At 35.6% G+C, this 26472-nt stretch overlaps 1 protein-coding gene across 7 annotated transcripts in view; it reads left to right on the plus strand.

Annotated features, from left to right (window-relative positions):
* The window catches only part of WDFY3 (WD repeat and FYVE domain containing 3), a 240176-nt gene that overhangs the window by 179679 nt on the left and 34025 nt on the right, over positions 1–26472 (plus strand). For 5 of the 7 annotated variants that reach the window (XM_019624066.1, XM_019624068.1, XM_019624071.1 and 2 more), the window contains 12 exons: positions 190–299; positions 1649–1831; positions 2712–2869; positions 3934–4011; positions 5558–5785; positions 12160–12213; positions 14512–14680; positions 17040–17203; positions 19751–19899; positions 21024–21144; positions 21670–21755; positions 23602–23682. In XM_019624066.1, the coding sequence (XP_019479611.1) occupies positions 190–299; positions 1649–1831; positions 2712–2869; positions 3934–4011; positions 5558–5785; positions 12160–12213; positions 14512–14680; positions 17040–17203; positions 19751–19899; positions 21024–21144; positions 21670–21755; positions 23602–23682 (1581 nt within the window). The remainder of the gene's footprint in view (positions 1–189; positions 300–1648; positions 1832–2711; positions 2870–3933; positions 4012–5557; positions 5786–12159; positions 12214–14511; positions 14681–17039; positions 17204–19750; positions 19900–21023; positions 21145–21669; positions 21756–23601; positions 23683–26472) is intronic. The other 2 variants (XM_019624070.1, XM_019624072.1) reach the window with 1 other exon arrangement.

The raw sequence follows: 26472 nt of genomic DNA on the forward strand, positions 1-26472 counted from the left end.
GCTGTTGTTCAGCATCTTAGCTGTGGAGGGCAGTGTCACTGGCCCTCATATGTGGGATCCGAACCGGGGCCCTCTGGCATCCCAAGCGAATTCTTAACCATCGCGCCACTCGGCCGGCCCGACTAGTTGTTATAGCTTTTAGCTACAATCATTTCCTTCATGTAGTTTAAACTGACTTCAATTTTTCAGCAACGTGGATGGATTTGGACTGGAAGCAGAAGCCCGCATGACCACATGGCACATTATGATCCCTTCTGACATTGAACCAGATGGTGGTTACAGCCAAGATATTAGTGAAGGTAATTATCTGTTTTTTCCCCTTTTCTTCTCACTCATTAATTTCCAACATTAACAACCGATTTCCCAGTAGGGCACACCTGTATATACACTGATATGCACACTGGCATATATATACCAACATGCCAACAATACATATCCTTATGCTAAGATGGGAAAACCACTAACCACCGATACTGCTAGACCTCAGCATTTCATAGTAACATCGGCAGACTTGATGATATTTCCATTTACACGATTAGTAGTGCAAATACAAACTTGGTCTTACCATAAAGAAAACTGCCTATTGGGTAGCATTAGCCATATCATATTAGAGGCAGCAAACATTGCTTGAGACAGGTTGTAAGTACTACCATTTTTATTCTCTCTCCTTTTTTAATTTAGTTTTCCCACTGATTTTGTAAGTTTCATGCATGAAAGTTTTTGAGTGGATTTATTTCTTATTTCCACATTGTTTAGTAAAAAGGGATAGGTACCTACAGTAGTGTTTGTCTCCCCAGCAATACAGTGTGGTAGTTTTCACATATGATTTTATCCTTTGGAAGTCCAGCACTCATTCTTTCAGTCATTTACACATTAACCTATTCTTTCATCTTTCATCAAAAGTTCTTGAACCCCAGACACCAAGGATGAGGATACAGTGATTGTTTTCACTCCCTCCCCTGCCCCCATCACTTGTCCCCCCTCCCCACCCCCACGGGCCCCACCTCCCACAAGGTTTAGAACTCTGGTTCTCAAAGTGAGGCTCTCAGACTAGGAACATCAGCATCATTTTCTAACTTGTTAGAGAAGCAGACTCTCTGGCCCCACTCAGAATCACTGAAACTGGCTGTGGGGACCAGCAGTCAGCAGACTCCAGCTCATTCTGATGCTTGCTAAAGATTGACTGCTTTAAAGCCAGAATCAGACAAATTAGCAAGGAATCCAAAGCAAGAGGGAATTTAATAGTAAAAACTTTCTGAAAATATTTGTTTATTATTTCTTTTCTTTTGCAAAATATTCAAGAACAACTTAATTTTGAACTTACTTTAAATATTGAGATCTAAAAATGTTAAATGAGGGGTATGTTCTTTTCTTATATAGAAGAAGCTAGACAATGAAATATGTATGTGATTTCCAATTGTATAAATAAAAATGCAGTCTTTTTGCATGAATGTAGTTTCTTTTAAGTTTTCTAAGTAAACAACCGCATTTTTAGTTATCTGAATAATCCTTTTTACTGATCTGGAAATGATATGAAGCATTTTTTTGACAATTAAGTACTGTAGCTGAAATTCTTAGATATAAAGCATGAAGAAAAACACTAACTCTATACTGTGTTTTTGATCAGTTGCTTTTTTTTCTTTCCTAGGGCGTCAGCTTCTCATAAAAGCTGTCAACAGAGTTTGGACTGAATTGATACACAGTAAGAAACAAGCGTTGGAGGAGCTTTTCAAAGTCACTCTACCTGTGAATGAAAGGGGCCACGTAGACATAGCTATAGCAAGGCCACTCATTGAAGAAGCTGGTTTGAAGTGCTGGCAGAATCATTTGGGTAAGAAAGTTTACAGAGAGCGTGTCACCAAGAGATTTGCACATGGCTGTTGTATATGGGTGTGCTTTAGATATGTAATTAAAACTTTCCCAGAAGGACATTATGACAGCAGTATGAATAAAAATCAGTAGAGTATAACCCTAGAATAATTACGCTAAGATTTGGCTTTTCTTCTCAGAATTTTTTTTTTTTAATCTAAGATGCTTTATACATCAGGCATCTGTGAGTTTGGAGAATAATACATTGCTCACAGCTTTAATATGATTACTGTCTTGGCTACGAATCCACAATGCCCTACCTGTAATTCTGAAGTTCAAAAAGCCCCGAAAACCTAAGGTTTTTAAATTAATTTTGTCCCAAAACTCAGTTGGTGGCAAAACCTAACCTACATTTGTCCTATTTGGTATGAATATTCATACAGTTTGCTGCAGAAATATTAATGTGTTAAATTATGGTTTATCACAGACTTTATGGTACTATTATATAACATGTACTGTATGCACCATATTGCCTTTTGAAAATTCAAAACATTCTAAATTCCAAAGAATACCCAGCACCAAAGATTTTAGATAGGGGATTGTGAATTGTTACTAACATAGAAACAGATTTCATTAAAGTAAATTTGCATGTTACTACAGAGCTGTGATGTTTCAACCAAATATAAGTTAAACAGGCATAACAATTGTTAAGCAGCTATCTTTTTACAAGATCACCTATAAGTAAATGTATAATATCTTATACAATGTCTGTGTCTGTAGTGTAAGCTGCTTTTGGTAACTACAGAATTGTGGTTTGTCACCATGATGAGAAAGTATTAAAAGTAAGACTAATAAATACATGGAGGAATTAATTGTTAAGTAATCTGATTTTAATTTCATAGCCCATGAAAAGAAATGCATAAGTCGCGGAGAAGCTTTGGTGCCCACCACTCAATCCAAGCTGTCCCGCGTCAGTAGCGGCTTTGGTCTTTCCAAGTTAACAGGATCGAGAAGGAATCGAAAGGAAAGTGGTCTTAATAAACACAGTCTTTCTACCCAGGTACATTGTTTAGTTTCATTGATGATACTATTAGAAATTTATATTTCAAAGTTTAGTTCTCATGTTTTATATAATACACTTAACATGACAAGCATATGATTTGAAATGTAATTTTTCTGTATTTTTGCTTTAGAAGAGAGAAATAACCTAGATTATGGGAACTTCTCCCATTTTATTATGCAGAAATTACATCATGAGTGTCTTGTATTTACATTCATTTCATAACTGCACATAAGATGAGATTCAGATCTTGATATATGATCAGACAATGAATAACTTTTCCAAACTTCAAGTAATTTCATTATTGATAATTCTATAAATTCTAAAGCAATAGCAGAAAATCGCTTTTTTTTAAATAATTTTGTTGTATATACCTGTGATTGATTTTTTAACTCATCTACCTCCAGTATTAATTTCTTCTTCATCATACTTCCTTTGTCATCCCAGAATCTTAGTGACAGCTGGGAAAAGGGTCTGAGAGAAACAGTGTCAGTCATTCCATGCATCGGGTTGGGTTCTCCAGGAAGCATAAAGTGAGATGGAGTTGAGTGTGCAGGATGTCTATCTATTAGGGGTGCGCTGTGGTCAGTACCTGTGCAAGAAGGAAGCAGCATTGGTCACAGAAAAATGTCAGGCTACAGTGCAGGTCCAACGACAAACTCAGCCAACCTAAGTGGATCTTTGGGACCAAAATGACCTGTCAGAGCTGACCTGTACTGAGCTGGAATGGCTGAGCCTACTTACCCCAAAATCAGTCATTGGACATGGGGTGCCCTGACAGCTCTCTGCAGCTGAGGTGACCTGCAGGCACTGACAGAGGCTGGGCAGCAAGCCCTTCCTTGAAGGGGCATTGGGGTAGGGGTAAGAGAGGGGAGAGTTTCTGGGTCCAACACACAAGCTTCCATTAGTTTCATCATAGAATTAATTTTCAGTGTTTTTGGTGTTTCTTTGTGTGTCTTTAACAGAATTTTAACTAATTGTTCAGCATTAATTTCAAGGCTAGTTAACTTATTTTTTCCAGGTGATCCATGAAATATTAAGCCTCTTTTTCCATCCATTGTTAGGAGATTTCTCAGTGGATGTTTACACATATTGCTGTTGTTCGTGACTTAGTAGACACACAATATAAGGAATATCAGGAGGTAAGAATTCATAATCATAATAATGGTGTGTTTTGCTTTCCCTGAGTAGGATAGGACCCTATTTCTCCTGATATCTTCCTATCTGTTTTAAGGGTAAGTTGCTGAACCACATTCATCATTAGATGATGATTTGATTTGATTTGACTTGATTTTTTTTTTTTTTTTAGCTGAGCCATCCTGCCACCTGTTGGCAGCTCAGCGGCTGCTCAGCTGGGCCAGGACTCGAACTGCTGTTGCTCAGAGCTCAAACTCTTGAGCGAGCTCTTAACCAACTGAGCCACTCAGCCGGCCCGCTAGATGATGATTTTAGTTATTCCTTGCCAACAGCTACTTTGACCATTAGTTTTATGATAGAAAAATACGACTTTCTTATAGGCAGACATTTAAAAAGCAACAAATTGGAAATCAGCATGGCTGAATCCTGTTGATGTTCAGTATTCACCTACTATAGTCTTTGTTTCTAATAAAAATTAAAATTTAATACAGATCGCTGTCTTTTAGGTTTATCAAGGAAATTGTGAACCTATGCATCAAAGTCTCTGAGAAGTCTCTTAAAATTCTAAAACAGTAAAAAACTAAAAATAAAGTTGCTGTTTTTTAATTACGAGTGCTTGGTGATTATGTCATTAAAAAATAAATTCAGTGAAAACTACTTTGTGAATTCATTATTACTCAACAACTTGTCCTAAATATTCTATTTCCAAAACAACCATTTAAGGTCTATTGATAATTTCTGAATGATGAACTTCTAATATTTTATGGGCATAACACCAGGTTAATTATTACAGTGAATTCCACTGCTCCCCACCTCACATAAGTACTACTATGATACCATGTAATTTCATGATTATTCATTCAGTAATCTTTACTATCAGTTACATAAAGTAATATTTATTCTTAGACTTATGTTGTATACTTATATTCCATAAATCATTAGAGAAGTTAGTTCTAATTATCTACTGATAAAAAAAATTTATATGAATGTCAAATTCCCTATTAGAGCTGTGTTTTTATATTCTTTACCTGAAGTCTTTAGAAAAGTTACAAAGATTACCAGTAATCTAGCATGTTGGCAGTATGTCTTGATCTGATTTCCTATATTTTCTCCTATGTTCTGGTAGCTGTTTTACAGTTTTGGGATGGGAGGGCAATCCATGCTTAAATTGCCATGTTTATTTATTAACTCACACTGGACTAACCATTTTAATACACGAATATTTCCAAAAGTAATATTACCATCTTTCCTGTACACTAGTAACAGTTCCTTCAACTCTCTGTTCAACTGTACTGCACACTGTACCCCATAAACAGCCTTCTGTCATTTACTTGGTGGTAAATTAATCACCTTCTACCACCACAAAATCTCCACCTTCTCACAAAATTGGTACCTTTAACCATAAATCAGTGTAATTTTACTTTTATAATATTACTGAAATGATAAGGATTGGTTTTGTTTCCAGATATTAACTTGGTTTTAAGTTGTTTGTAGACTTTTAATTGTTATTCCTGCTTTTGCTTGAAAACCCAACCTGGACTCTACCCCTAGCGTCAGCAAAATGCCTTGAAGTACGTGACAGAAGAGTGGTGCCAAATCGAGTATGAACTGTTGCGGGAGCGAGGGCTGTGGGGTCCCCCCATCGGTTCCCATCTAGACAAATGGATGTTGGAGATGACAGAAGGACCCTGCAGAATGAGAAAGAAAATGGTGCGAAATGACATGTTTTATAACCATTACCCTTATGTGCCAGAAACAGAACAAGAGACAAATGTGGCGGTGAGTATGCAGAATTCAATATTTGTAATGGCTCTTTGAAGTTTTTATCCTTTTTTTAAGCATTTTTCCTTATTAGATCAATTACCTAAAATGTCTAATTTTGAAAATTCAATGTACTATATTAAATTAATGTTAGGGTGGTGGCAGTGGCATGAAAAGATGCAACAGTGGGACAGGAAGACATATAGAGAAGTAGGTTAGATTGCAGACGCTAGAGCCGGCCCGCCTGGATGTAAAGCCTGCCTCTGCCGCTATTCTAGCTGAGCAACCTAGCCTAGCACAGGTCATTAAACCTCTTTAGGTTTCTGTTTTCCTTTTGCCTAAAATGGGGAAAATAATGGTTCCACCTCAAAAGATGTTAGGAGGATTGAGTAAGTTAAAATTAGTGAAGTGTAATACTTAGAATAGCTTCTGGCAAAATAAGCACTATGTGAGTGAATGTTAAGTAAATAAAATGGATATTGGCACTAAACAATATTCTTTGAAGAAATATAAAGAGCAGCTAAAGAACAATAGCCTTAATATGTAGACCTTTCCATCTATATTAGGAAACTTCACCGACTCTGTGGGTTCAAAACAAACATTTGCCCTTAAGTTCCTTTTTTTCCACACAAGTTACCCTTTCAAAGCCTTTATTCAGGATTTCGCATAAGACCAAAAAAATTTCATTTTTGTCTAAGTTGATGATGGTCCAGAAATCATGTGGTTAAGTCTGAGGAAATAGTCTTTTCTAATAAAGTCACTACAAATTTAAGAAGAGAAAACAGAGGAGTGTGACATCCACTAAATTCAATTCTGAAAACCTTCATAGCATTCCTGAATAATTCAATGCTTCAGTGTCCAGAAATAATCCTTTTATTCTAAAATGAAGAGTGTTTTTCTCCTTAGATATTCACTTTTGTCATGGAATCATGTCTGGGAATTGAAAAATTTCACAGATAATCTTATCCAGCCTCCAAATACTATCGTTTCAATGTGAACTCAATTATAAAAATATTATTTGTGAAGTATTTTACTTTATTTGTAACTTGTCTTCGAAACACAATGTGTATTCTTATGTATGCTTATAGCACATCTCATTCGGATTAGCCACATTGCACAGGCTCGGTAGCCACATGTAGATAGTGGCCACTGTAATGAATGGGCCAGCTCTGGAGAACCCTTGACTTCTAGACCACTGTTTCATGAGTTTTTTAATAAAAGATATATACCCTTTTTGATAAACATAAAATTCTCATGCCTTCCTTTAATATCATTTAAATTAAAAAAAAACGACTTTTTAAAAAGATAATATAGAAAACTATATTGTAAAATTGTCTTGCTCCCCAAGGATCTGACCACCCTATGTTTAATTCTCTCAAAGGGATGTATTCCAAATTTTGTTTTACCCTGCTTTTTAGCTGCCTCTAAAATAAATCTAGTGTAACTCCTATACCCAATTAGGAAGTCATATTACTACAAAGAATCATCCACTGAAGAACATAATAGGTTTGTTCTTCTTGAGTAATTTGGTTAATGGGATTTTAGAATCTGAGAGGTCATAAAGTCCAACCACTCGCCCAGTGTAGAAGTCTTATTATACTTCATTAAAAACTTCATTTCAAAACTCTTCATGGTTTAAGTACTTTCATATTCTTAATTTTATATTGGATTCTCTCAACAATTGAAGAAGCAAAGATTTATAAAGGAGACTTGGAATATGGGTCTTAATAAGTAGTTCAGGTCATGCAGTGGGGGGTGACCAGCATTGTTCCAGTTCCTCTTTTTCTCCCCCTGCCCACACCCTGGCTCCATTTGTCTAGTACTCATTGATTCCACCTCTGCCCTGATGGTACTTAGAATGTAGATTGTAGAACTGCTAATATATGATTATTTAAAATTTTTCAAGATAGCTCCCTAAAGTCTGTTCTCAGAGCTATTCAATTTTGTCAAGAATTCCATAGGTGGTACAGCTGTACCTTAAAATACTATAATTTCTAATACTAGCACCTTATGTAAGAAAATTAATCCACCCACATTTTTGTAGCCTGTTTTATTAGCACCTATTTTGTCAGAGCAAACCAGCAATACAACCTCTAGTTCTTAATCTGTTTCCCCAAAATACATAACTGAGCAAGAATTTAAGCCTGTAGTGATTTGATAAAACATTCTTTTTGAGTCAACACTCATTTAAATGGAATTCATTCAAGAATACTGAATTATAAGATAAATAAGCTCTCCTAAAATGTGTGACCAACTCATTTTTATTGAACTGAGGCATATACTTTTTGAGTTACATACCCATAATATTTTTATCTTATTTACTTCTTTCCTCCTTTATAACAGTGTCATTTGTTTTACAGAACTATATTTAAATTTCTAGATAAAAATGAAATAACCTATAGAGAGTTCACACAACCTTAACATCATTAGCATTTTATCTAAACAAAGGAATTGACCAGCCTGTGAACTCTAAACAGACACTCTCAGAAATAAGTATATATACCATATAGAACTTAATTTTTAACCAAATGAGTTACATATTGGGAAATACAGGGCAGTCAAGAAATGCAGGAGATATGTTTACAAACTAGAAAAAAGTGGCTGGATAAGGGAGATGATTATAGAACGTGGAATTCCTACTGCTTAATTCGTGCACAAGTCAAGGTTAATCTGCTATGATGAACTTTTCTGAATGAATAATTATTTTGGTTTTGCTAGTTCAAAATTTTTTATAAATGTGAAATGCCATTAAATATCCACTTTTGTTTTATGGAATATGCAGTCTGGCCATGTTGACAGCAAAGAAATTCCAAAAATTAGAAGCAGCTGCTATCTCACTGGCTTCTATCATGAAATCAAAAAAGGAGAGTTGATACTTAAAAAGCACAGTGAGCTCAGTGCTCTGCAGAGTTTACGTGCAGTTTCATTTACGTCTCGTAAATGCCCTCTGAGGTATAGTCCATAGTATTATCCTGATTTCACAGATGAGGAATAGAAACCCAGAAAAGTTACAGAGCCCCTTCTAGCTCACAGCTCCTAAACTGGGGAGTGACATATAATGAGTATAGGTTGACAGTGCTTCTGAAGTTGAATCGTTTTTGAAAAAATATTCTGATGTTTGGTGGTTTTGTGACATCTGTAGACAGTGAATTTCTTCCAGGAACCCTGTATTAGGTTTTGTCTTTCTAATGCTAGCAGAGTACCTAAAATTTCATAAATGTTGAGTGAATGGATTGCCAGCATTCTCTCTTCCTAAGTCATAGATTTTATCCATTGCTATAGAATTCTATAGAATTTTCCTTATTCTGAAATTGTTCTACTATAAAGGGGTAGAGCCAGATTTAATGGGGTCTGAAGTTTATACTACTTGGGGGAGGGCTCTATAAGAAAAGCGTAAAAGATTATGAATTCAAAATTACTAGGGCCCCTCTTACAAGATTTTGAAAGGAGCCCATGGAAAGGGAGGCCTTGAAGTTTAAGCTTTATTAACTTCATAGTAAATCCACCTCCATCCTGAACAAATTTAATATTGCCTCCCTGAGGTGGAGCTCAATCACTTCTTTTTCATGTCCCCTAAATGTGTTGCTCTCCTTGCATGCATGTTTACAAAATATAGTTAGTACTTTTTGCGATACATCAGATATGTGCCAACCTAAAAATTGCTTTTGAAGCTTCATGATAGGTAAGCAGGCTTTACCTAAAGCAAGGGCAAATGGTTTGATTGTTTGCCTTATTTATTAACAGTAATTATTGTGTCTAAGTAACATTGATTTAAATAGTTGTGTTGCTTAAGCTGAAAGAACGCAGTGATGATTAAAAAGTTATTTTCCTGTTTTAAAATCTTTGCTGTGTTAGAAATGAACCATTGATTTTTCTTAGGTGTTAAAATTTTATTTCTTAAACCTTGATAATATTACATATGTATAAAAAACAACTTGCCTATTATTCTGTTTTGAACTTCCATGATTTTTAATTGGATGTTTGTTTATAGAATATAGGACATATTTTAGTGTTTTATTTGTCACAGACTTCGAGGCTTTGAAAATTTCTAAGTTAAAATTATTTTAATAAAAGCAGCAGTAATAATAATTATGTCCTGAGAAAATATGATACATGTGGAAAATTCTGTTTTCTCACATGAAAATAATTTGTCATCTCTGCACAGTGACTTTCCTTGAAGGGTAATTTTCATAACCGAAACAGCTAAACTGAATTGCTCTGTAATTCTGTAGTTTAAGTAGTAATATCAATTACAGATAGTGTTAAGATGTAAGCCTAAGATATGATAAAAATACAAAATCTGATTGTTTTAAGCAGTTGTGTCATTATTCTGAATCCTCTGGAAGAGAGATAAGACCACATATTTTGCCATTTAAAAATATATATATGTATCGGGTGGGAGGGCAGTGGATTGGGGAGGGGGGTTGTTTCTGTATGAGGGGTGAAAAGGATAACTATTGCATTGTTCTGTACACCTGAAACTAATAATAAAATATATATGTATATTTAAATACCGAAACTAGGTTTTAATTCTGTAATCCCTTTGTTTTCACAGAATAATAATCTCAAACAAATTTTACTATTCTTTGCAAATATCATTGGGGTAAAAACCTCGGTGTCTTCCTGTTCATGTTGGGCTGCTTGAGGCAGAAGGATAAACTTACTGGAAGCCTCCTTTTCTAATTAAAGGAGTTTCTTGTGGCTGCCTCCACGTAATATTTTTATATAATATATCAATGTCACAGGACTCAGAAAGTAAGCAGCTCATTTGGGAAATTCCTTTGCCAGCACTATAGAAAAATTGGAAGTAAAGGAACTAAAAAAATTATTTTCTAGAACTTTCGACTTCAAAAACTTGAGATTTCTATATAAACATAATTAAAACAATAATTTATAAAAATGTTTAAATAAAAGAGAGCTATGATTAGTAATACTTAATTATTGGTGTAACATATATCTTAACTATTAAATGCTGTGTCTTTTAGAGCAAATATATGTTAAACCAGCAGCGCTGTACTATCTACTGCAGAGAAAATGCAAGAGTGCATGAGTTAGACCCTGCCCACAACCTGGGCGGGGGTGTATAGTGGACATCAGAGTTGGGTTTCACGATAGTAATTGGTCCATTTTGTTATATTGGTTTATCACATGTCTATCCAGCATTCTGTCTTGTTTTTTTATGGATTTCAAAGTGAGTTGTAGAATCAGTACCCTTCACTCCTAAACACTTACACATGCATATCAATAATTAGATTTCAGTATTTGTTTATAATTCTTTTTTGTTGACATTGAAACATGCAAGACTTAAGTGTACCATTCAGTGAGTTTTATTGTAACAAATGTGTACTATATACTCATGTAACCCAAACTCTGATCAAGGTAGAGAACATGCATGTATATTTTAAAGATTATTCTTCAATATAAGGTATGCTTTTGAAAGTGTACTTTGAAAAAGAAAGGTTTACTAAAACCATGTGAAGTATTTGAAAGTATTCCCAGTAGTTCGGAGTTTGTTTTGCCTAAGGAAGCACACAGCAGTGAAAGCATTTTGCCTGCTCATGTTTGCTATAGAGCAAGATACTAGAAGACATCTCCAGATATAAACCATGAAAAGGAAGGAAAATTGCAAGTAGTTCTTGGGTGCATTGTTATGTGTCTATAGCTATCTGTGTGTTTACCTGCAAAAGCCACACCCTACAGTTCAACAGTAATTTCCTTCTTGTTAATCAGGATTTTATTCTGAGAATAAAATATAAAGTGACCACCTAATTCTCTAAAAAGTGCTCGTTATGAAAACTTCTGGTTTGGAGGCTGATGATCCATTCCACCTTCTGCCTTCAGCCTTTCTGGGGTTATAGCTGTGAAAGCAGAGAAGGAAGTAGGGCCTTGGACTGTTATGGAAGGATTTGTTTTAACTGACGAGCACTTAGTGATTTCTGTGGTAGGGGGTATTGTAGATAATAGTTAAGCCAGTTCTCTTGTTAGAAAACAGATCTGGGGAGAAAACACAGTGAATGGTAAGCGGAAGATAATAGTTCACATTCAGCTCTATTACCTGGTTTTCTCCCTTCGAAGCCATATAAAGAGTTGCCTATAAATCGTCCATGACAATGGCAGCCTGTGCTCTTGCTGTGTCTGTGTGATTTTTAAGTTTGCCATGTTCAGTAGCCTTGAGCATTTTAGCGTATTTAAGTTTTACTTTAAAACTGCTTTTGATCATTAAGAAAATAATCACAAGATACCGAGTGATTATTTCAAGCAGCTTAGGGTATCATGTTGATTTTCTTTGAGTACATTGTCCATATTCCATACAATCCTCAAGAAAATTTTATTTTTGTGTTGTTCTTTGTGTTTTTTTTCTGATGTGTTTATACTTAATACCCTGTTTTCAGTCTGAGATCCCAAGTAAACAGCCTGAGACACCCGATGATATCATTCCTCAAAAGGTAAAACACAAATTACCATAAAAGAATGCAAAATATTTGCAGTTTTGTTTTTGGGTTTTGGTTTTTGGGGGGGTTTTTTTAGTGCATGGTAGACTAGACTAACTTAAAAGACTGACTTTCAATTTGCTCTTTCTGTTAAGTTTCCTAGAGTTGAAACGCTGGTTTTATTCCTGCTGAGAACTGTTCTAGCCTTTCTCAGCTTTGCTCTGATTAGCTTTTTAGGGTCTGTATGCTGCTCACTAACAGGCAGACTATTCACTGCTCTTACCGTAAAATGTGTATGGCTTCCTTCAGAAACTAACAGATTCTGACGCATGTTAGTAATGGGCAGTCTGACACCTTCAACTTCGTTTTTCAATTACGCGTTTAATTTTTCCAGATACTAAACTGTGTATTTTGAGAATACAAGGGTATCCTCTTTTAAAATTCTGTTTTCAATCGAGTAACTAATAGAAACTTAAGTGTATGATCACTTTTTAAAATACAATTGAAATTTATTTAGATTTGTTAAAAAAAATTTTAATCGTTTTCTTTTTCCAGAAAGATTCTGTACATAATTCAGTAAAAAAAAATATAGTTCTTTAGAACACAGAAATATACCTCAAAATATTGAGGGAAAGATGCTTATGTTTACAAGTTTAAGTCTGCAGATGTTGTCCCACGTGTGTTAATTCGTTGTCTTGCCCATCACTAACTCTGCTTTCATCTTTTTAAAAATGAACAATTTTGAGTTAAAGATAATTGTTATACCTCATGTAGAAGAATTGTTATAGTACAAAGTTTACTATCTTTCTCTCATTTCAAAAACCTGGTCATCAGGTTGATTCTTCCATAATTGTAATATTATTTTACATCATTTTAGTACTTTTCCTATATTATGTACTATATTTCAATTACCATTTGCTGCATATCACTCCTCAGTTAGCTTACCAGCTGTCTTTATTCCCTGAATCTGTACCAGAAATTAAAAGAAGGGCAATGTGGCTTCAGTTAGGTATCTTTTTAATCTCAAAATTGATTCACTATTTTAGTCTAAATATTCCAACCAATTGGACACTTGCTTTCCACTTCACTTGGAAATCATTTTTTAAAAAAGGTCTTGCTTGAAATAAGTGTTATTGTAGATAATACATATTGACTGACTACTTGAGCTTGAAGAGTAGGCTGGTAGAATATTTTTAATTAGATAATTGTTATTCATAGGAAAGGAGAAGTAAAATAATGTTCAGGAAAGGAACATTTTAAAGTATGTTTCAAATTCCATCTTTTTCTTAGTTGTTAATCCAAAGTCTGGGTCTAATTCTAATTGACGAATCTTTATACACGTAAATTTTTCCCTCTGGTTTTACATTTTTTTGCAGAAAATTTTAGGCCTTAAGTTTTTCATTGTATTATGGTTTTAAAGAAAAAAAAGGTTTAGATCAATTGGAGAAGCTGTTTTTAGGATAAATATTAATTATTCTGAAAAAGAAATGCTCTTGTATCGTGCCAAAAAATTAAATCTTTTGTAATGTTTCTAGGTAATTAATTTCTTCTTCAAAATGAACTTATATATGTGCTTGATATATTCATTTAGTTGGGAAGTTTATGGATCATATTTTCCTACACAACAAACAATAAAGATGTTTTAACAAATTGGCGATACCAGCTTGGAGTGGCAGGCCAACCAGAGAGCACCATCTGGGCTGAAGCTGGTTGGTTCCATGTTGGGTCAGGACTGTCTGAATGTTTGGGCCATGTCCAGAGTTCCAGTAAGAATATAGAAAAGAACAGGGCAGTTCTGAGTCTCTACCTCTAAGTATCTGAAGTAAATACTCACACAGATGATTCCAACTGAATGCTGGCCGGCCCCTCTGGCCTGACCTATTGTAGTTACTTTACTTGGGGTGGAAGCAAAGTAGTAGGCTCCTCACAGACTAAGCATCCCCCTTGGAATTTGGTGCTGTCCAACACTGGGCGTTCTCTTCTATATGGGGAGGTTTTCTGATACATCAGTGAGGCCATACTGTACCAACATGAAAACGTTATTTGATTTGAGATGATTTACTTCTATTTCAGGAAGAACAAGACTGCTAATATTGTTGTTTTATATGTGTCTTTTAAAAATCAATGGAATTTAAAAATACAGAAACTTAACCCAAAAATCTGTGGGTTTACTGTGTATAAATACAATCTATTAAAAAACCCATATAAAAAGGTAAAATATAAAGAGGTCTTAAATCATACCTTCCCTCAGGAGCCTTATATTTTAACTCTTGAAGATAATTATCGGAGTCCTTCTCTTTGGCTATTTCTTAGAAACCTGCTCGATACAGAAGAGCCATAAGTTATGACAGTAAAGAATACTACATGAGACTGGCCTCTGGCAACCCAGCCATTGTCCAGGATGCCATTGTGGAGAGTTCAGAAGGTGAAGCGACTCAGCAAGAGCCGGAGCATGGGGAAGACACTATTGCCAAAGTCAAAGGTCAGCCTTCCTCTTGGATCTTAATTAAGAATGCTTTGGGAGCCTTCCCGTATTTGAATCTATATGAAAATATGAGCAGCTGTAAACAGTGGGGCCAGCCTTAAAGGTATACATAAATATTTTTACTATCTCGGCCTTCTTAAGGATTGATTTCTGAACTAAAGGGACTGGCTCTTTATTTCCTACAGACAAATGCAATATACCCATTGGCTTGATAATTTTTTCTTTTATTGTGTTTGGCAGAATTATCGGTGGCACCCGATACTTTAAGTTAAGACCCTGGTAACTAAGTAAATATTTATAATATTAAAGCCATTACAGAATGTGCATTCGTGCACGTTAGCCAACAGGAAACAATAATGGTCTTTCTTCCCATGAGCTAAGATAGATTATTCCAAATGTGTACTTTATGAGCTTAGTAAAACATACGTACTATGATGAATTGGACTAAAATGGCCATGCAGTTTTTGATTCTGTACTTTTATATATGTGTGCCGTCTGCCTCCTTCAACAGCTTCTCCGTGACCTAGACCTTAACAAACCCTCCCCAGCCTCAGAGACGTTGGTCAGAGATCACATCTTCATTCTCTGAAGCCCTTCCCTCTCCCCTGTCCACCGAAAGCACTTAGCTCCCAAATCTCTTACAGCAACGTCAGTGACTTTTCACTGCTTTATACTTTTTTCTAAATTATAAGTTTTCAGAGGCAGAGATTCTTTTTCTTCTTACTTCATAGCTTTTGGCACATGCCTAGCACAAAATGGGGATTCTGTCAATATTGAATAAGTAAATTAATCCACTGTTTTAAATTTTGTAAGCCTCTGATTCACCATAAATTCAAAAGTCTTAGCATATTTTATAAATAAAGCCCCAGAATGTAAATTAAGCACTGGAAATTAAAAATTAGTTTCACATCTCAATGTTTAAAAAACAAAAACAAATAGTGTATAACCATGTCAACAAAAACACCATGGAAAACTATGATCCGTTTCTCCTATTATTATAATATACTAATGTACCTATCATCTCTCATGAAGACTCTGACTTGCTAAACATTCCATAATTGATCTAACATTTTCATAGTATCCTTGAAACCTGAACAATGTTTACAATCTTCTAATTTTCTTGGCATTGCACCAGAAAAGTTATTGACATAGGTCCAAAACTGTATTTACTGGGTATAATAAGCCAAGGTCTAATTTACAGAGTTAGTCAGATGATTTGTGTTTGGGTTGTTGAAAGTTAACTTCTTTTGGCCTCATTCTCCTGATCTCTAATTGAGCTAAAACCACAAATAATGTAATATGCAGGGTGTTATGTTAGACATCAAGTTGGAGGTTTCGATTCATCAAACTAAACATACTGGAGCTGTAAGCCGGGCCTTCTCAGCAGGACTGGATCGCTCTTGCCTACTTATTATACTCTTTTATATGTGAAAATAAGCTTCTCCCCAAAGCAAAGCAGAACCTCTGATAACTAACTCATGTTCAAAGTATAAGACTTTAACAGGCTGACCTGTGCTTTTCCAAAATTCTCAGAGCAACTATCATTGATAGGTATAACATGACTTTTTTGGTACGAGACTATTAATTTAATTAAATGTTGGATTTAGTGCGTATTTTGCATGTTTCTCATACTTTGGGATTTCATCAGCTGATTTTAATGTCACCTACTGTGATTATTAATAAAGTTATCAGATGTAGACAGTAAGATGTTTCCTTAATATGCAAATTAAATGATTGGTGCCTGTATTATAAAGAATTCTGTTCTTATTCTTTATGACCTGATGATTTGATCAAATCCATCCATGTAGGACCATATTGCCGCTTATGACATGAGTCTTGAAATAGTCCTCATAGGCCCTCTAAGTAGGTGGGATCTCTTGCAATCATATTTATAACTTGCTGTCTTTATTTTTGTTCCTGATAGCAATTGATCGTTTATTCATGGTATCCCCTTAATGGCACTTGTCTGTATGTAACACCATCCTTACCATTAATTGTACTGAACTCTGTTTATCATCATCGTCCGATACTTATTTAGAATTTACTATTTAGTAACCATTATGCTAAGTACTTTTTTACATGAATTACCTCATTTTGTCCTCCAACAATCCCCTAAAAGAGATCGTATTCTTATCCCAGTTTTATAGATAAGAAAATTGAGGTTCAGAGAGAGCAAATAATTCTCCATAATTATTTAACTGTAGAGCCTGTATTGTTAACCACTGCACTGTGCTACCTCCCGACACCTTCTAGAGTTATCCCAAATTGGGAACTTATAGGAGGGCCTGCACGAGACTAAACTGCTCCCCAAATGGCCCTGCAAGGTCACATGGCCCTCTTGGTTATCATCCTGTAGGCCTGGTCAAGCCTCCTCTGAAACGGTCTCGGTCTGCCCCTGATGGAGGAGATGAGGAGAACCAGGAGCAGCTCCAAGACCAGATTGCTGAGGGCAGCTCTATAGAAGAAGAGGAAAAAACGGACAACGCCACGCTACTGCGCCTGCTGGAGGAAGGAGAAAAGGTACTGTGCTGCTAAAAAGGAAGGACTGTGTTTAAGCAGTTTGTTTCCAGTTTACAAGACCAGTTGACAGGAGGTTTATCTGGTGGCTGAAGATAAGTATTTTAGTCTCTCTAATGAAATACAGTATTAAGCAAACTTTTAGGGTCAGTACTATACTTCTCCCATCTTCGGGATTTTCTGACCTATGTGAACACACTAAACAGCATAAAGCTTCAATAGATACAGTGTTAATGATTGGACCTAGTTCACTATCTTCCTCTACACCCTTTGTTAGACTGCAGTTCTTGCCCTAATTCTCTATTACAAACCCATGTACACATCCCATTCTGGCCTTACGCTTTCTGTCCACCTCCATCATTCCGGTAACCACCTGCAGAAAGCCTCAGCCAGTCTTACCATCCCCCCCAGCCTCGTATTTCAGCCCTGCCCTTCTGCACTCACAGAAGACTGCCTCGCCTTCCTGTTTCTCCCAGTCTCCAGCACCATGCCCACCTCGCTCAACTCCCGTTACTGGCTCTGCCTTGCCGCCTGAGCCCCACGCAGCATTTGTGCCATGCCGTTCACTACACCTGTGATGTGATTCCTTTATTCTGTGCTTAACTCATTGTCTTCTCTGCCAAAATGCCCCTCTCTCCATCATTTGCATAACTTTTTATCCCCCTAACTCCCATTTGGTACAGCCTCATTTATGTGGATGTCTTTAATACTCAAACGTAGGAAGCTTTCCTTGAGTGCCTCACCATCAAGGTTAGACATCCTTCCCCTGTGCTTTTATAATGCCTTGTATTTTATCATGCCATGGTTATTTGTTTTAGTGTCTGTCTCTTGCCCTGAACAGGGAGCTCCTGCTAGGCCGACACTGCTTTTTATTCCTATCCCATTGTTTACACGCTTCCAGTCACCTAATAGACACCCAGTAAACCTTTGAATGAAGGAGTGCTTGGTAGAGTAAATAAAAGGATAAATGAATGGAGGGATGAATGAATTAATGTGTAGTGAGTATCACCTTTTTAAAAGATGGGGTTTTTTTACCTGTGACATTAGATCTTGGTATAACGCTTGAAATCTTATCCACTAAGAAGTAGTAACCAGAAATTAAGATATAATTTTAAAAATTCTGTTGAAATAAAAAAAATTCTGGCCTAATTAATCTTGAATGAAAATATTTTTTAAAATCATATAACTATAAAACTACATTAGGCCTGAAGGAAGCCCAAGGAGGCTTCTGGGGTCTTGCAAATACTCTGTTTCTTGATCTGGATGCTGGTTGCATCATATTTAGCATTTGAAAATTCAAGCTCTGCATTTATGAAATTAACATTTTTCTGTATGTATGTTATACTACAATAAAGTTATTTAGAAAGTATATTAGTGTTTTTCCTTTAACATTCTACATTTTTATTATCAAATAGTTCAAATGTGGTGATGAAAATTGACTTACATTTGCATGTTTTAGGAAATCTTTTCTAATGCTGTCATTTTTTTCAACTTTTAATCTCATGACTACAGTTTTTGCTCTAATTGCTTTAAGTTTCAGTAGTATAGGAAGTGTATTCAGGCTGACATTTGTTTGACATTTGTTTGCCTCTAGTTTAGTTGTTGGTTTTTTTTCCTTGATCATGTTGAACTGAGTTTAAAGAAAGAGTTTTTACTAAGAGCAGATCCTATTCGTTGGAAAGAAAACAATACTTACATTGAGAGATTTAGCAACTCCCTCCTCCTAGGAGGAAAATATAGCGTCTGCCAAGTTTGGCTTTTTTATAATGGTACAACAAACAGCCTGCCAGGCAGGCAGGATCCAGGTGGGAGCAAACAGGGACAAATCCCGTAGTGCCCGTTCCAGGACTTGTTATGGAAAATGAGGAAAGTGAGCTGTGTGGCAGAGGGGACAGCCAACAATTGCTGACATGATTATATATAGTATCTCACTAAGTCTTGTAACAAGCCAGTGTATATTTGAAATTTACAAATTGAGACACAGAGGCCCAGAGAAACTAGGAAACTTGGCTAAGGCTGTACTAAGTGACAGAGCTGGGAGTTCACTCAGGATTGTCAGGCTCTGCAGGCCTTTTTCATTCTCTCTCATCTTGCCTCAGAAAGGGCTCAATCCTAATCGCTTTACATGTATGCCTCCATTCCCTTTTGTGCCAACTGCATTGTGTCTGTCTCCTTCATAATCTAACTTGTTCATCACTTGTAGAATGTAGTATATTTGTGCCTGGCACACAGTGAATACCCAGTGAAAAGTGAGATAAATGGATGGGTGGATGGATGAATGTGGATGGATATGAAGAAATGGTTGGTTTCCTTTTACTTACGTCAACTGCAAATCAGACTGCAGCATTAGCAAATTCTGTTTCATATGCTTAAACTCAGATTTAATATGCTTAGCTCAGGAGATGCCATAAAAGTGACATCTCAGTCAAATCTCGTTTGCCCATTAAATCCATGTTTAAAAGCATTTTGCTTCAGTTATATCAAAAAAGAAATTACCTTAATTTTTTTAAAAAACTCTATGTTACTGAATGTTTATGATTTTCTTTATAGATCCAACACATGTACCGCTGTGCTCGAGTCCAGGGCCTGGATACCAGTGAGGGGCTACTTCTTTTTGGTAAAGAGCATTTTTATGTAATTGATGGATTTACAATGACAGCAACCAGGGAAATAAGAGACATTGAAACCTTACCTCCAAAGTAAGTAAACAAATGAAGAGACACAAAGTACTGCTATCAATAGAAAACAATATATTTACATAGTTTTATTTAATCCAAAAATTATGCTTTAAATAATGTTATCTTTCAGTTTGTGTGTAACCGTCATTAAATATTCACAAGGGTAACAGTTATTTAAAGGTAATTAAAGAAAATATTTCCCTTGTTTATCAAAATGAAAACAAAATAAAATGTATAGCTGTGCATTAATAGCATTAGAACTAAATTCCTTACATAGTGATCTATATATTTACAAACTTCTGAATTTGCAAATTGTTCTTCTTTTAAATTTCGGTACAAACACAGTGTGGAAAAAATGCAGTTAGCTGCACAATACTTTCAGTGATGAAAGAGCACCCATGTCCTCTGAGTGCCCCAGAAGCAGTGTGATTGAAGCACAGGCAGGAATTAACTGACAGGGTTTTATCCATCTGCCTTTTCTTCTGCCAGTCCTATGATGGAAGTGATAGTGGGTAATGGAAAACCCAGGAGACAGACAAAGCCAGAAGGAAGATAAAAAGCTTAAGGCTTAGAAAATCAACATGCTCTTCTCTTCTTTTAACATTTTGAACACCTGACACTGTTGAATGTAGACATAGTTTCTGAAGTTCATTCCTAAGAGATATTTCAGATAATTACTTTCAGCATCAGTCAGGGCCACATCAGGACTTTCATGGGCCCTTCCTCCATATAAAAATATTAAAAATTATATTTGATGACTGTTGGTTTAAAGATTAATATATTCACATTATATATTAATACACTTTCTTCTGCCTAAAAGTTTAATTTTTTTTCCTGATTTTAAAAGAAATGAAAGCATTTTCTTGGGCCCCTAACGGTATTGAGGCCTAGGCACCACGCCTGATAGGGAAGTTGGCCTTGAGAGCAATAGTGGGATTTTAAAATTCATTTCATCAAAGGGGGTTCTTTGTGTGCTGAGTAGCTTACAAATTATTCTCTTAAGCATATTTTTTGAGCCGAGTATTCTTATATATTGTTCCCTGCTCCTGTTCATATGAGTATGTTGAAATTAACAGCTTTTGTTGAACAGTGAATTGATGTCTCGCTGTGTTTTTGTTTATCTCCTTTCTCTTGGCTCCCTACAGCATGCATGAGCCAATTATCCCCAGAGGAGCCAGGCAAGGCCCCAGTCAGCTCAAGAGAACATGCAGCATTTTCGCATACGAAGATATCAAGGAGGTACATAAAAGGAGGTATCTCCTGCAGGTAGGTTGATTCAGTTGTACTAAATGTTTTGTCATGCTCCTTTATTCAGAGGATGTATTGTTTTAAAGCTGATGCATGTCATGAAAATTCTCTATAGGATCTGCATTATCCCTTACTGTTCCTTAGAGATTGTTCCTTAGATTTGGTTATATGATAGACAAACTCATGTCACATGAGTGCATCACTCTGTATGATGCATCTCTTTTTTTTTTAAACACAACCTAAAACTTTAGTGATATCTTTGTCATCCATCTTTCCCTGTAATGATCCAAATCAATATTATAATTGTCTTTTAATATAAAAATTGCATCCTCGCTATAATTTTACAAAATTATAATTATATAATTACTTTATTTTACCATTATTATATTATTATAGATTTTAGAAACAAATTAAACAGAATATATTCAGAAACGTTCTTCAGTCAACAAGTTAACATCTTTAACACTGTAGAAATTCGTAGTGGAAAAGTTAATATGTAACCTTATTTGTGTTTTTTAATGTTTTTCTCTCTGATCATTTCAGCCTATTGCTGTGGAAGTTTTCTCTGGAGACGGACGGAATTACCTCCTTGCTTTTCAGAAAGGAATTAGAAATAAAGTCTATCAAAGGTATTGTTTATTAGGAATACTTTTTAATGCTATCATGGGAAGTGATGAAAGAGAAACTAGTACCAGCTTAGCTCGTTTTTAAAAATCTAGAATTTAGATCAGTGAGTTAACTTCTTTGAAGAAAATGTTTGTTTCATTTCTGCCAGCTCTTGAAATATGATTCTTCTAACTAGCTTTTAAAATCATGCTATTTCATTGTGAAATGCCATTTTCCTTCTGGTAACTTATACAAGATGTCATCAAAAGCTACTTTTATCACTAAGTCCAGTGTCTCTAAATGTAAAAAGATGATGAAACTGTACCTCCAAAAATAGTACTTCAGGTTCAAAATAGACTTTCTTCATAGTTACCCAAAAGAAGACAGCGCCATTTGCTATTGAATAGAGACTGAGTTCCCTTAACAGTTACATTCGTATGAGACTTTCCCCATCTGGCCTTGGAAGGGACATTTGGATACCTTCATCCTTAAAAAAGCCACACAGCCAAATAAAGCAGTTAATCTACTCTAACCATATTTTATTTTTGCTAAACTATATTTAAAATTTACCTTGTAGAAGAAAAATAGTGCATACACATGGTGCTCAAAGATATTTCTGTTGGACGTATGAATAACAAGGCTTGTGCGAACTGATCATAAATATGAGAGACCTTCTCTTGTTCTTTGAAGGGTGGCATAGATCCTGTAAGCCCCCTAATAAGGGAAGTTTTATATTTCAGTTTATTTCCATGAGGAACAGCTAATACTAAGCAACATTGCTCATCATTGCAGTACGTTCATATTACCTGTGAGCACATGGGAGTGAGGGTGGTTCTTCAAATAAAATGCCTGCATGTTGATTGGTAATCCAGAATGCTTGTGCGAATGTAGGAAGACCTAAGGAAAGTGACTGAGATTTGAGTTATCGATCTTATCAATCTCTAAAGATGATACTGTTTTCAATGCTAGGAAGTTATTTGCTCTTCATAAATAGATACTGTTACAAGGAGATGAGTTTTTCTTTAAGCAGTTTCTGTGTATATGCCAAGTTCAAGGTCCACATCCATTCCAAGAATTTCCACATCATTCTCTTTTGCCTTTAAAAAATTCATGTTGACGTTATGGGCAACTCTGAAAAAAATTTATAACAGTGTCACATAAAGGTTCTTACCTTGTGAGTATCATCACTTGTCTCTGTTCTATCATTGATTTCACTATCATCATTACTTGCTATCATGTGCATAGTTAGCTGTTAATCACTGTTTAGGACTTCCTTAAGTGACTCAGTTTCTGTGAATCAGTGTTGCAAGACCTTTTCTTCCAGTAATATGGCAACATATGTAAAAACCTAAAATGATAGATTTTGCAGTGGACCTTTGTGTTTGGTTGTGGAAGCCACCGTCTTTCCCTTATTTGTAACAGAATGTTCTAATTATTATGCCTTCCCTTTGCCTGCCATTTACTGGCAAATGGAGGGGTAAATGCAACAATTAAAATCTACGTGAATCACCCATCCTTTTTTTTTTTTTTTTCCTTAAGATTTTTTTATTGGGGAATTGGGGAAAGGGAACAGTGTTGGGGAAGGAGAACAGCCAAGTTGTTGTCCTTCAATCTTTAGTTGTGGAGGGCGCAGCTAACTCAGCTCCAAGTCCAGTCACCATCCTGCTATCTGTTGGCCAGCTCAGCAGCAGCTCAGCTTGGGTGCAGCTCACTGGCCCATGTGGGAATCAAATCGGCGACCCTGTTGCTTAGAGCTCACGCTCTAAACCAACTGAGCCACTCGGCCGGCCTCACCCATCCTTTCTTAAGCTCCCATTAGACCCTGACTAAGACTTCATTTCAATTTTATACTCTTTTTAAATTTTCCAGGTTTCTGGCTGTAGTACCATCTTTAACTGACAGTTCAGAGTCTGTATCTGGGCAACGACCAAACACAAGTGTGGAACAAGGGTAGGTTGCTTGCTTCTTGCATTCTAGTCTAATAGTAAAATTAGGATGGTTTGTATCTGGATAGTATTATTGCATATTTTTCATGCATATTCTCCCCTCCTGGTTGTTGCACAAAATTTTAATACTGATATCTGGAAGGAAAAAAAGAAATGTGTGCATGACCACTTATGTCAAACCAGTGCACACATTTTCATCAGTTTCCTTGGAGGTTTTTTAAGCATGCATATATTCGATGTACATAATTGAGTTTATACTATAAATTCAGGTTTCTATTCTTTCATTCAGTGTTATATGTAAATATTCCCCCCTGCTTTAAAAAAAATACTTGCTACCTATTCATCATATATATAAAACATTCTTTTATTTTTGGATATTTCATCTTTATGAGATTTTTTTGTTATAATATTACAAATGTGATTACTGATTATTTGTTTAGGATAAAGCCCCTTAGTAAAATAAAGGGTATGAAATTTGAATGCTGTCAATACACAAAACCTACTCAATTTCCATAAAAATTATACATGTTTATATTCCACCATTTGTGGATAAGTTTGCTTGTCTCCATAAGATGCTTGTCAACTTTTTATATTTTTTAAATTTTTACTCAGTTTTGGTTTTTTTTTTAGCTGAGCCATCCTGCCACCTGTTGGCAGCTCAGCGGCAGCTCATCTCAGGCCGGGACTCAAACTGCTGTTGCTCAGAGCTCGCACTCTTGAGCAAGCTCTTAACCAACTGAGCCACTTGGCCAGCCCCATGTTCTCAGTTTTTAAATGTGCATTTTTTAGTAATAATAATCTTGAGCTCTGTATATGTTTGTTAGCCATTTAAAATCATCATTTGTGAATTATCCGTAACTTTTCCCTATTTTTTTCCTGAGTTCCTTTTTGTTATTGTTGGTGTTAGTTTGATTTTTTTTTCTTTTAATTGACATATAACATTATATTAGTTTCAGGTGTACAATATAGTGATTTTATATATATGTATATACACACACACATACACCTTGGGTACCAAAAATATATATACAAGTGGACACTGGTCAACGTTGCTCAAGCAGTAGTTCGCCGTAATCAGAAGTGTCTGGACACTGATGGTAACCACTTTGAGCACCTCTTTTAATTGCAGCTCAAACGTGGCTTGTATTCACCTTTTGTTATTGGTATATATTGAGTATTACAATTTTAATAGTTTTCCTTTCTTAACATGTATATACATTTTTTTGGCACCCTCTGTATATATTATGAAATGACCACCACAATAGTAAGTCGACCTGTCCTCTGAGTTCTTATTATCAATTTCGATGTGATTTTTCTATTATAATGTATTACTCCTATGTTTATCATGTGTGTTGCAAATTGCCCAGTTTTGCTCTTAATTTTGTTTCTTGACGTTTAAATTTAAACTTCTGCTTTTATATGCTCAAACCTATCAGTGGTTCCTTTGTGCTTTTTTAGCTGTTTTTAACCTTAGAAAGTCCTTCTGGATGATAGGGCCATTTTAAGAATTCATATACCAGACTCCATTTATAGTCACTCAGGAACTAGTAGCCCTTTATAATCCACAGGAAAAGAAGCAGTGCTTTAGGGCTACAAACTAATTATTATAACTTGCAAGAAAATGACTTAAAAATTTACTAGGGATTCTGTAATTTGAAAATAAAATTTGATTCCGTTCTGTGTACATCTAAATATGTTAAATGCATGCATTTCTCTTTAAGTTGTTGCTTTCTTTTTTCTGTGGCTGAGATTTAGCCAATAGAGATGCTAAATATAGACTTTTGTTAACCTCAGAAACATGTTCTGTTCCTAATCATTTGTGTTGTTAAGATAAATACAGGAAGTGAAAAGCTCCCATAGGGCACATTGAGCCTTTTTCCTACTTATAATCAAATTGTTAGCACTTTTACCTCCCTAGATAATCTTCAACTTGCTGTTTCATTGTTCTTGTTACTTGCTGTGCTGAGTTGGCATATCTTAAAGAACTTTTGAAATCTCAGAGGCAAGAAGCAGAAATTCATTCCAAACTTTAATCTTCTTTCCAATTGTTACCTTTCTTATAAAGTTGAGGCGTGATCATAGCTCTTTTTCCAGGGAAGAGTATCCTGAACATTCAGTGTGCCAGATGGAGAGTTTGTCTCGAAGTGGAAAGTGGTGTCTGTACTATTGAGCTGGATAGCTTTGTGAACTAAGGTGTACAAATCTATTCATTTCCTTTCAGACAATAAAATGTATAGCTAAGTCCTTTCTTACGGGTTCAGTGACCGATTCACAATCTTTCAAATATTAATTATCAAAGTTATGAAGTTGTCAAACCTTAAGAAGGGTTTTATATCATTCTAGAAAAGCCTGCTATCCAAAACAGTCCATAATTCTAAATGTCCTGAACAGCCATGACTTTTCTGTCATAAAATATTCATATTTTCATTCACTTTTCAGCATCTTTTTTAGGAAAAATGCTGTGCATCTACTATGTACAAAATATTATATACTATTTCAGTTATTCCAGTTTAATGTCTTTAAATTGATTATATCGAGATCATTGCAAAGGTTGGACTAGCTCCATATTTTTCAAACTCTTCTGCCATAACCCACAGTAAAAAATACATACTACATCGCATCCCAGGACACAAACTGAGTTACAAATACTAAAAAAAATTTGCTGAAAATACTTCCTCTTACTCTATGTCAAGGGTCGGCAAACTGCGGCTCGCGAGCCACATGCAGCTCTTTGGGTACGTTCTGTCTCACAAGTTTGCCGACCCCTGGAAGAGCCAATCCTGTCCCTCACAAC

This window comes from Hipposideros armiger, unplaced genomic scaffold, assembly GCF_001890085.2.
Source record: "Hipposideros armiger isolate ML-2016 unplaced genomic scaffold, ASM189008v1 scaffold_576, whole genome shotgun sequence".
Classification (NCBI taxonomy): Eukaryota; Metazoa; Chordata; class Mammalia; order Chiroptera; family Hipposideridae; genus Hipposideros; species Hipposideros armiger.